The 12,570-nt window shown below is 38.8% G+C and overlaps 1 protein-coding gene across 1 annotated transcript; it reads left to right on the top strand.

The window, feature by feature from the left end:
* Positions 1 to 2,593: 2,593 nt before the first annotated feature.
* LOC145660246 (uncharacterized) lies at positions 2,594 to 4,743 on the top strand. The gene is made up of 5 exons (XM_081724572.1): positions 2,594 to 2,727; positions 3,834 to 3,947; positions 4,163 to 4,277; positions 4,419 to 4,490; positions 4,589 to 4,743. The coding sequence occupies exons 1-5, from the start codon at positions 2,644 to 2,646 to the stop codon at positions 4,702 to 4,704; spliced, it is 501 nt and encodes a 166-aa protein (XP_081580698.1). The 5' UTR covers positions 2,594 to 2,643; the 3' UTR covers positions 4,705 to 4,743.
* Positions 4,744 to 12,570: the final 7,827 nt, after the last annotated feature.

Below are 12,570 nucleotides of genomic sequence, written 5' to 3'. Positions count from 1 at the left end.
AACCTGTAACTCTTACTCCAGTGGACACTGACACATCAAGTCCAACAGCTTCAACTAAACCTACTACAACAATGACATCTCCAGATGGTTATAAGTTATTAATTTCATCAACTACTAATGATGGTAAGATTAATTTATTTAATAGTATTCTCCAATCAACACCATAAAATGATTCCCCACTAAATACTACTACTACTAACAATAATAATAGTAAGTGACATCAACAATTAATTTCTTAATGCAGTTCACTTCATATAGGATACTGTAAGGGTTGGCACCAGGCCAAATCCCCCTCCGGCCACCAGAGGGAGGCCTCAAGTCAACCACACCACTAATCAGGTTTAACACCCAACAGCTGGGTTAGACCTAATAAAAGCCCCGTGACCCAGTCATTCAGTGCTGGGTGTTTGTTAAATATTTGAGCCAAGCTCCTAGCTGGTAACTTCAGGTATTGAGGTTTGTGAGCCTTCCTGCTACACCTCACTTCTTATCCGTGAGGGTGTTTGTGTTTTTATACCTCCCCTCTCCAGTTTTCCCTCTCTAGTCTGTCTCTCTCCCAAGGCTTCCCGTAGCCATTCAAATTCTTCCCTGTTTTCTGGTCTTGTTTGGGAAATTTTAGTTTGGTTTTCCTCAGTGCATCGGGGTTGCCATTTCTTCCCGTGACGTCCTTTGTTCTTCCTTTTTCCATGCTTGGCATGGTGTTTAGTTTTTTTCATTTTGTTTTACTTGATCCAAGATCTAACTGTTTTGCACAGGGGCCCAACCTTTGATAGAGTGTGGTTGCTCACCCAGTAGGCTATTGGTGTCATCACTTAGCTGACCTGGGTTCAAGTCTGCCTTACATATTGTGGGGTTTCATAAATTAAATGAATGCTAAGCTTACACTAATAGAGAATAATGCGCAGAATGGAATAGGACTAATGCTTGAATTAATAAAATAATTACTGTATGTCCAGACATAAAAGGAAATGCCCTAGACATGCATATGTGTGATTACACAAGAAGACATGTGTAGGAGACGGTCAAACAGAGGTGACGGCTGAGATGGAAAAACACAAAAGCAGAAGTGGTGCAAGGCCAGCAAAACTATAAGTCTGTCTGCTGCAAAGTTATGCTTTAGATCTCACTCGCACTGCGTTGTGAAGTGACATCTCCAGAGCTCTGCATTAATAAAAGGCCACAGGGTAACACACTGGTTCCCTTCTCTTCTTTCCTGCATCAACGGACACGACAATATACGTTCTTGAACTGTTTTACAGATGATCTTTCCTACAAAGGGCCATACTGATAGATACTTTGTTTCCCAGCATTCATACGTGACTCTACACTGGATCCTACTTTTCAAAGCCCTATTAATATGATCAGTTAATTATTCATGTTGTGTTTATGACCTGATTATATATAATCTTGCATTCAGAATGTGATTGTGTTTATTTTTGATAGGGTGTGATGTTTGGTTGTTAGATTGTAGATTGTGTTGTGGTGATTTTTAATGGTGCTTTTATTACACAGTTTTATTATTATTATTTTTTTAACTACCCTTCAGGAATTTCTGCTCAAGCTTACTGTGGCCTGCACAGTGTTGTATTCCCAAAGCTTGAGGAGCTGAAGACAGACCTGGTAGCTGTGAAAGAAACACACCACCTAATGGTGGCAGGTTATGGTGAAACTGATGAAGACACTGAAGAGCCATATGAGGATGTCACCACAGATGCTTCAACAGATGATGAATTCTAGACTCCATGCTGTCCACTGCATTTACCACATTAATTTCAAATCTGTATGCCTATATAATACATGTAATGACGTTTTTATCCTTGTCTCTTTGTAGCTAGGTTGTTTGGTTGGGTGTTCTTTATAGGCTATAAGAAAATTAAAAAATGTATGCTAACCTTATTTCTTTTCAGTAGTAATTAACCTTTGTGAAGATGTGATCAAAACGTTGTGTTATAAAGCACATATTGGAATAACCCCTGTAAAACCATGTGCAGGTTATTTTGGGGCTACAATCCTGCACTTTAAAAAAATATATTTTTTAAAAATAATAAACCATTTGAATCAGTAATGAACAGAGCATTTAATTCTGTTTGTCTAGTTGCTAAATTTCATAATATAAGCATATATTATGCAAGAAAGTGTTTGCATAACTGCGTAGCCTTGGTACTGAAACACCAGAGTAAAGATAAGCCGTTTTGTTGAACATTGTATTGTGATCAATAAGCCTAATTTTCAGTTAAAATTGTATAATTTCTTAAGAATTTATTATTATAGTTGTTGTTTAGGTTGCATTTTGATCCTTAATGAGTGTTCAAATGACTTTGGATTATAACAAATACAGAGTGAGTGAATTGTACCTATGTGGAATGATTACTAATTAATTAATATATAGTTTACATGTATAGGTTATATTTACTTTATTTATTTAGATTTTTTAATCTGAGCCTGATGACAAAATGATAGCATAAAGAGGAAATGATTTTAAAATGTGATAGTGTGATTTCTGATATGAGACTATAATGTCATTTCAGCTGCACTTTTTTCGTTGTTCTAAACAGCCACTGAACAGAATTTAGCCCTCCATTATGTCATAATGTGTGTCATTCTATTTCTGACCCCAGATCAGTTTATTGAGTGGATTTGCCGATGACGATCATTTTAGACAAAACATCAACAAAGACTACAAACAATTCTTCACGCATAAGAGGTACTGAGAAACGAAAACAAAACGTAAGTAGAATTTAGTTTTATCTACAAAGGCAGATACTAAATATTTGATAACGGAATCGTATTATAAACAAGTAGCCAATATGCGAATTTAAAATGAGAACACACATTTTAATGATAGAGAACTTTTGACTGAACGGAGAACTAATTAGTGGGCTGATAGTGAGCTCCCCGCCCCACTAGTCACGTGGTACGGCCCGCCGCCTGCAGTGGGAGTTCATGGTCTTGTGTGAAACCACGACTATGTAGTCACACACACCTGCACCGGGTTATTCTCCTAATGTCTGTGTGTGTTTAAACCCCTGTCGGTCTATGTTCTCGCTAATGTTCACGTACGTGGTGCATTTTATGGTTTGTAAGCTGTATTCAACGTTGCTCATGTTCATCTTGTCTGTTTCGTGTGAGCGCCACTGTGTTCGTTATTCGTGTTCGTCTAATAAACGTCTGTCTACGTCAAGGGAGTTTGTGGGACCTGCGGCACTCGGAACGTCTCAGCTGTTTAATTTAACGGACCGCACAAATATTTTAAAATGCGGCATAAGTGAGTAGAGAATGAACTAACTAAAAGGAAACGTTGATGAATAAAAGGGGAAGTAGCTGAAAATATTCGCGTAACTGAACTCCATTAGATGAAATGCGTTGACTGAGACAAGGGAAAGTGACTTCTGCGCTTGTTTTAGAAAAGCCTCTGTAAGACCACGAGTGTGGCCATTATGCACTGTCGGACAACAGGCAAACTTTGTTTCACATGTATTAACATTTGTAGAAGAAATTGAGCTACGGGTGGCCATTTGTTCTGTTATATAACTATATAAAACAATAAAATCTATAAGCTTTGATTTCTCATTTCCATAGAGTTATGAAACTAGGCTACAAAAGTAATCCTGTGCACAAATGCATGTAAAATAAGCCTTGTTTTATAGAAAATTGTGTTGTAATCAAAGCCTAATTTTCAGTTCAAATTCAATTACTTCTTAGGAATAAATCTTTAATTTTAATTAATTTTTTTTTAGTTGTCAAAAAACACATACAAACTGTTCACTTTTTAAAAGAAATAAAATGGCTTTATTATCGTTCAATACAATAGAGCTTTCTTCTGTCCTTTCTAGATGCCAAGGGACAACTTCATTACTAATATCATTACCAGAAGACACAAGAGTCATAGAGACCCTGCTACCATTGCTGGGTTTAAGCAGCATTACTCGGCCAAACTGGGAGAAAGTGTAAGTGTCTACATCATTTTATACTATAATTTTAATGATTTATATAGACTGCATCCACAGTTTTATTTATTTAGCCTTCACACTTTCCTGACTTATACAGATGGTAGTCCAAAATATGCTGTCCATTAGTGGAGTTTCCACTGCCCAGGGGTGGTCAATGGATGATTCATTTCCTTTACAATTCATCACTGATTATTTCTCATTTCTCACCCAAGAAACAGGAGGACTGTAAGGAGGTTCATACCATCCAGAGCAGAACTGCTGAACACTTTATGATCACAGAGTCAACGGAAGAGATTTGCTCTTTGGACCACAGCGCCCATGTAGAAGGTGCAGATGTACTTTCTTGCATAAATCTAGCTTTTCATTAAGAACACACAGTAGGACATGATGTTTGTTCACTTTAAATATGTGCCTGTACTTTATTATGTAATTGCATTTGTATTGATTTTTGGGAAAAATAAATTGAAGATGTAAGAGAGGATCTGGGTGGAGTAGCGGAATCTATTACAGAGGCAGTCAAAGTGGAGAACACCCCAGCTGGTGAGTAGCATCAAAGCACCACATCAATAATCAGAGTTTACATACATCCACTCCATGGACACCAGTTTAAAAATTCTACTTTTATTTCAAATATAAAGGCTCAGAATGCAAGAGGTTGAAGAGAGTACGCATCTTCTTCAGACGAGCATGGCAGGCTATAAAAAGCACCTTGTCCTGTGCCAAGCGCTCCAACAAAATTAGCCCTACTCTTTAACTTTTCCCAGCTCTTTTTACCAATTTATTTTCTATTTCTTTTTTCCCTTCATTTTCCCCAACCTGTCTTTTCATTTTCTGAAATAACATCTTTTGACTTTTTGATTTATTTTTGATTAATAAACTTTACTTCATGCAAAGATTTTGTCTGTTTGCATTCTGGACCTTTTAATCATATTTTTCATTCTAAGACCAACCAGGTTATGATTCTAATTCAGCCAAATAAATCTTGAATGATTCAACTCACTTTAATAACATTTTTAGATTATCACATATATGTACAGTTTCATGTCACTCAGCATTAAGAGAGAATTTCACACTCACCTTTCGTGAGAGGAAGTACAGTAAAGAGAAAACATAAACTGAGCATCTCAGTTTATGTAATTCCTTATCTCAATGGAAACACCATTGACCTCCCAGCACACACTGACAACTGTGTTCATGAGTAGGGGTTGGGTCTCTGATAGAGGGCTAGGGTGAGGTCTTAGAGCTAAATGGCCCTCCATATGTGGTGTTCATGAGTAGGGGTTGGGTGTCTGATAGAGGGCTAGGGTGAGGTCTTAGAGCTAAATGGCCCTCCAAACTGAGGGATTCAGAGTCTCACTTCAAATTGTGCATTAGGAGAAATTTCTCAGAATCCCTTGTGAATCATTGAAAAAATGGATGCAGAAGCAAGGGGGAAGATTTCAACCACTACCCTTTGTAACTCAGTCCCAAGGGGCAAGATGACACTTGAAAACAAGGAGTAGGAGGAAAAATGAGAGGGGATTGGGCCTTGGCAAAAATCTAAGCACTAAATCTAAGAATAAAATGGTTTAAAACATTACATTTAATACGCATGGTTTTACCTAATCCTAGAGATATATAATAAAGTTATCTGTTACAGGACAAGGGGGTTTTCAGATCCAGTACAGACATTAAATCCTATAAGATCAAATACATTTGAAAAAAAGAACTAAAATTCTTACTCTCTAATTCACCATCTTAAAAAAATGAGATCCCCTCTAAAATCCTCAATGTCAGACCTAGCTACCATACATCGTACATTCTTTAAATTGAGAACAGCATTTTGAAGTCTGATTTCTGACTCAGTTACTGCTCAAATGGTCAAACTAGAACTGTATACATATTTTTACAATTATGGCCCCTCCACTTACTGGCTTAGTAGCAGTGTTACTGTGATTCTTATTACTTTATCTGACACCAAACCAGAGGTGATAAATCTGATTTTGAACGCTGACAGACTCAGAGGGGCCTGGATGTTGCACCAATTGCTGTGATCAGATCATCATAGTGAATCAACATACAAGACAACACACCGGGAATGCACACCTTGGGACAAGAACAGGACCTCTAGAAAGTTGGACTAGACATTAATTGCTTATTTTTTAATTTGTTACATTTATTTTTCTTTTTAAATTGTTATTATTGTGGTGACCATTGTTGAGCAGAGGAGGATGGGCCCCCCTTTTGAGTCTTGCTTCCTCTCAAAGTTTCTTCCCCTTATTTCTTCTTCTAGAGAGATTTGTCTAGAACTGTTGCCCTTGGCTTGCTCCCTGAGAGCTTGGACTTGATCATTTGTAAAGCTGTTTCGTGACAACATCTGTTGTAAAAAGCGTTATATAAATACACTTTGATTTGAAATAACTAATTTATAAATGAGTCACAGGTAAGTCAGAGAGTTTCGAGGTTAATGTATATTTGTCACATTGCCACATTTGTTTTAGAATTACATAGTTTCCATAATTTAAGTAATATGTGCATGAAACAATGACAAATATCACCAACATGCCTAATGTTATAACTGCCCCTGATTTGTGTGTTAGAGACTGCTATGATTGGTCTGTCAAAACAAATGAAGACCGATTCAGGTCTCACTCAAATCCTTTATTACCATTCAGATGCCTGAGTTTGTGGACAGTAAACGCAGCACCACCCAGGGCCCAGGGCATGGTAAACATTGTGCCACCAGGGCAGAGGGGACGGTAAACACAGTGCCATGTAGGCCCAGGGCACAGTAAGTCCTCACGATGGCATTGTTTCTTAATGGTGAGGCCAAGGTTTCTGTCAGATAGTGTAGTGGACAACATACATTCTACATAGTGCAGCTTTCACTTTATTTGGAGAATTAAGTCCATGATTGTAGACATTTATTTAATAGTCTATAGACTGTCAAATTGGTTATTTTAGCTTTCATTTTAATTGGACAGTCCAGTCTGAAAGCAACAGTACATTTGTGGTGTGAGTAGAGTTCACATCTCTAGTGGTGGAGTGACAGTCTTACAGAAGGAGGACCAGTTTTTTGGCCAACAAACGCGTTACTCCTGCAAACAAATTCCATATCAAATTTGAAACTGAACAACACTAATCAAACTGAACATGTGCAATTAAAAATATACCCTGACTTATGTTTCATGCACTGCATTATGTATAAATAAATAAAAAAATGCTCTGAAATTAAATGCTCCTTTAAATATCTGTTCAAACTTTTTGAAAGTCTCAGGTAGCCAGCACTGTGGCTGCTGTAATTCCACATGCTCTTGTAACAGACACTGTTGTACTGCGCCTTTAAGAGGGAGCTTTATGGTAATGTGAATTGAGTAACAGAGAGAGTGTGCGTGTTTGTGTGAAGGGAGAACCGTCACCTTTCTGCTCGCCTTCTCTGTTTCCTTTACGTGTAAATACAATGAAGGTAGCCGTGTGACCTGGCTTGAAGTGGTCCAGGAGAGAATAAAAGTCTTTCAGATTGTCCACACCACTGTGTGTGTCACTCCACGTTAACTCCACGCATCGCGGTTACCCCGTAGCACCTGTTCCTCACTCCAGGTAAGAAGCGTTACACTGTTTTCATTAATAAGCCTTTGAAGTACTTTGGGTGTCGTAGTGAAATGAACTGACCAAACAGCAGTGAGGGAAGTTATGTTGGGTCTCACCCCCTGAGCTTCTACATCGTGTCTCTGTGACAAAGGACGGAGCCACTTAATTAAGAATGAGACCGTCCTCACTGACAATGTGAGAATATCTGATAGATCACTGACTGATAAGGAAGAAAGAGGACGTACCATATGACATCTTACAAAACCTACCGCATCTCTATATTTGGTGTGTGTTGTGTTGAGCTTAGTTTGTCAGAGTTTCATCTGAATACACTTCCTCTCCACTATAAGTGTAGCTGTGAAGTCATTCAGTAGACTTTATTGAAGAGTGTGTACGGTGTGTATCAGCAGTCCTGCTGTAGCTGTGTGTAGTGTGTGTGTGTAACTCAGTAAGAATGCAGGTGTGTGTTTATCTGCTCCTTGTGCTCCACGCTGCTGATGGTGAGTGTTACCTTCTCTCTACAGGTGTTGTCATCCTTATACATTCATTTGCACAAAGGTATTTATATCTGGGAGCAGCAGAGAGCAGCAGCTCACCACTTACCCCAGATTCTGTCTATCGACCAAGAAATTTTGCCTCTTTAGTTTAGAACAAAAGCTGTTAAATGCTAACGTTGCTAACAAACACTGGAGGTCAACAGAAACTCAAATATAGCCTTCATAAATCTATTCCCACAAACTTCTCTCAAGCCGGTCAAACCGCACCCAAGTGTTAATAAATGTCTCCCAGACTAGTCGGTGTGTCGTATAACTCACTGTGAACTAGACAAGTGAAGAAACACGTCACCGGGAAGCGACCTGGATGAGGTTTGAGGACATGTAGCTCGATATCTGACTTATTTACAAATCCTATTAGCTATCGTTGCTGTTGGCTTCCAGTGTTTGTTAGCAATGTTAGCAGCTTTTTGTTCTAAAGGAGCGAAATATGGACTCCAAACATGTCTTGTCCACCCGGGTTAAGGGAAAATAAAGTAAATTCTGTTGACTTTATTTGTTAAGTGGCACTGAAATCTGCGCTGTGGTTCGGTCCGGTAGAGAGGAACCGCTGCTAATTACTTACTAATTGCTAATTAGTTACTTAAGACCAGCATAAGGTAGGAATTGTAGGGACATTACTAAGACTGATGAAATTAAGAAAAAGAGTATTGTGACTCTTACAAGCATCATTTTTCCCTATAAGTCTATACATTTACAAAAACAATTTGTTGTTTTTTTATTATTATGGTGTGGTATGTGAAATGTGCTCACTTGCTTATTTCTGTTTGTGTTATTTATTCCTCACTTGCTCATTCTGTGTATGATGCAGTTCTTGTCCACTACCCACTGGTACTGAATAAATCTATTTCCATTAGGAGGTCTCAGCTATCAGGACTTCCCAGAGGGTTTCAGCCAGACAGCTGTCTCCCACTGTGAAGACAGTTTTTTACCTGTTTATGGTTTACCCCCGTGCTGCTCAGGGACACTGACTATAGTACTTGCTGACACTTCCTACAGTGTAGTGACTCCAATTAGGCTAGAGCCCTACTCAGCTTTCCTGAAACACAACCCATGCTTAACTACATGGTCAACCAAAGTGGCCCAGATCTCATCCGTGATGGTTGCTCTTCCTCCCCCTCATCCTCGCTCTCCAATACTGACCTCCATTGATATCCAACCAAGATATCGAGCCTGTGGCCTCTTTATAGTGCTCAGGTTCTGATTTCTAAGTGTCATTAGTAAAATTTGTCAAGTGTCTTCACCTGTGAGTACTGGGTTTGGTTAATTGATAAATGGATGCATCAATTGCATTTGAGGGTTTTCCATAAGAAACACACGTATTTCTGTTGAATGATGTGTCCAATATAGAGAATTGTGTTTAACGTATTGAAAAAAATGTGTTTTAGAAATACAAAATGAGTGTAAATCAGAGAAGGTGCTTTTGGTTTAGTATAACAGGTCAGGAGATGGGCTACATGAGTTAGTGGTTTCAATTATTGTGTCACATGTCCCTGTTTTTATGTCTTGCAAAAAACTGTAATATCACAAAAACAGTCCAGTTTCCCAGCAAACACCTCTTCCTCCTAGCAAATTTGGAGCACTGTTTAACAATTTAACATTACATAACTAAATCACACACACACACACACAAAAACATGCACAGCTACTGCAGGATGGCCAGATCCACATCTGAAGGACTTGGAGAAAGACAATTCTACACACACAGTAAATGTACATTCAAAGTGATACTTGTAGATGCAAAAACATCCCCACCCTGCTCTCTCTCTCTCTCTCACTCACTCTCTTTCTTTCTCTCTCTCTCTCTCTCTCTCTCTCACACACTCACTCACTCTCTCTCTCTTCTTGTTGGGTGTTTGGGCTTCAAGTTCTCCTATGTTGTTCCTCTTATCTTAGGTGCTTAGAAAAATTTACAAATAAAAAATGAACAAATGAGAAAAAATAAAACCATAAAGACAGTACAGTTTCCCAGCATGCATTTCTTCCTCCTCACATATGTATTACTAAACTTGGTGCACTTTAGCAATACATAAATAACACACACACACACACACAGACATGCATATGTGCATGCTTCCTTTTTGGGTTCGTGAGCTTAAAATGCTGCTGCACTGTTCTCTGAGTGGTGTGTGAATGACATGTTTACTTCTTTCACTCACCCATGAAGACTGTCAAACAGTCTCCAAATCCTCATCAGTGTCAGTTATCCAGTTCTAAACTTCATGGTTTAATCAGTCAAACACTAACTGACTCTGGCAGCAGAAATTCACTCCAGTGACTCCAGTTTAAAGACTTTTCTTATTTAGTCCTAAATTCTTCTGTCACCATAGTCATAGCTACCAGTTTACAGATGTGAGAATTCCCAGCATGCACTGCTTTGTCCTCACATATGTATTGCTAATCTGGGTGCTACGTGTGACATGTGCTCACTTGTTTATTTCTGTTTGTGTTATTTATTCCTCATTTGTTCATCAATTGGTCATGAGGCTTGGTTAGCCCATGCTGCTGCGCGCGCACACACACAGTTAGTGGTATTTTTTCCTCAGTTGTTCATTCTGTGTATGATGCAGCTCTTGTCCACTACCCACTTCTGTATCCAGCTGCCTGTGACAGAGGTCACACCTCATTGTGGTTGATTGTGGTACAGTCCTTTACGTGTGGTGTATGATGTATGTGTTTGGTGCTTCTGTGTGTTTTAAAGTGGGGCATGGGGGTGGGTTTCAGGGAGAGGCTACAGTGAGTTCTGATCTCATGAATTTTGACATACTTATCAAATGCAAGACAATACTACTCTGTTACCATGGAGACCTGAGGAGCGGCAGAGCTCACTACCTACAGGATAAAGAGTTGGACTAGTGATGAATAAATACATTTGGCAAGACAAGTGAGGTATCCAGGTCCAGCTCTACGGTGGGTGTGAAGACCCATTGTGCAGAAAATGTAAAAATAAAAAAAGCAAATTCATTAGAATGGAAATATGTGCGCTACAGTTCCGAAATACAGAGCAACTTCAGAAATGCTGCAAACTCAGTCACAACATAACGGAACTGTTTTCGGAAGTTGCCTCGCATTTCCAAAATATAGCACACATGTCATTTTGAATAAAGTGTTTTCTGAATTTGTATAAAGTTCAGGAATTTGCATCAAGTTTGTAAACTGTAGCACACGTTTCCCTTCTGTGTTCTTGAAAAGAAACAGTAAATCAAACATAATGTGGAATACAAGTGTGGCAACAAGAGTGAAGGTGAAGTAGGTGAGACACTGATTCAGAGATGGAACTGCACCTTAACAACCACAGCACCACAAAAGATACCAAATACAAACAGTGCAGACTGACTCTGCTTATTGGTTTTGCCGAAGTCATATCTGGGCCCATACCATGGAAAACTGAATTTCACTCACTTTATTGAAATAAATAATTTTTAAGTAATATGTAAATATTGTTACATTTCAAAACACATTGTTTACTCTCCCATTTCTTACAGTCCATATATGGAATATAATCTGTAAAAATAGCCTGTTTTGAAATCACTGTTTCTCTGATGTCATTAGAACCAGCTCATTTACTTATCTCTGCCTCTTTGGCCTACAGCAGTTTAACCCCTAACACCTACATTGCAGTTCTCAGGCATATTTCAGCTCTTAGTGCTTTTTAAATGAAGCACAATACAGGGCAGCCAATCAGAACAGAGCTCATTTATCTTGCATCTCAAAGGCACAGCAACAGAAACTGCCTGTTTAATTCCAAGGGATAAAGAAAGGATGGAAAATAGTTGTGTAAAATTGAATTATGACTCTTTTTGGAAGATAACACCACAAAAACATTGTAAGAAGACACCTAAGAAAACTATAAAATAAAGGAAAAATGTAGGATATGCGCCCTCTAAAGAACTTTTGGTGTATTTGGTGAGGTGGGAAGGTGAGTGGCTACAGCTACAGCTGAGGAAGCACCAGGGGCTTCTGTCTGGGTCTCACTGGGCAGCCATATACAGGGCAGCTGTGTACAGCACAGGTTCTGAACCTGGCTGAAGGGTGCAGTTTCAGCATCTTGACAGCAGTCAGGCTGCCTTGGAGGTGAAAGATGTTTGGTCTGTGGTACTGGTCTACAACTCTGAACACATTTTACTAAAGTCCATCCTTATTTGGTCCTTTTAATGAAATCTACAAACCCCATCTCTAAGTAAAACTCTATATCATCTCTTGGAAACATTGAAATAAAAAATGGAAAAAAATAAATAAATAGCAAAGCATTAGCCATTAGATTAGAACATATTATTCCATCACTGATACACCCTGATCAAACTGGTTTCATCAGAGGAGACACTCAGCCATTAACAGGGTAGACTACTTAACCTAATACTGTGACGGTGGCAGTTCAGAGGGAGCGAGAGGCAAGGTTGCGCCAAAGTGCTCTTTATTTTCCATTGTCAATATGTGACGATACCACTACTAACGACAAACACTACTCTGTTCCAGTAGTGCTTGTAGCACTGTAC

Source organism: Electrophorus electricus, chromosome 2 (assembly GCF_041902795.1).
Source record: "Electrophorus electricus isolate QZ-2024a chromosome 2, ASM4190279v1, whole genome shotgun sequence".
Lineage (NCBI taxonomy): Eukaryota > Metazoa > Chordata > Actinopteri > Gymnotiformes > Gymnotidae > Electrophorus > Electrophorus electricus.
This window is presented reverse-complemented; position numbering and strand designations above follow the sequence as displayed.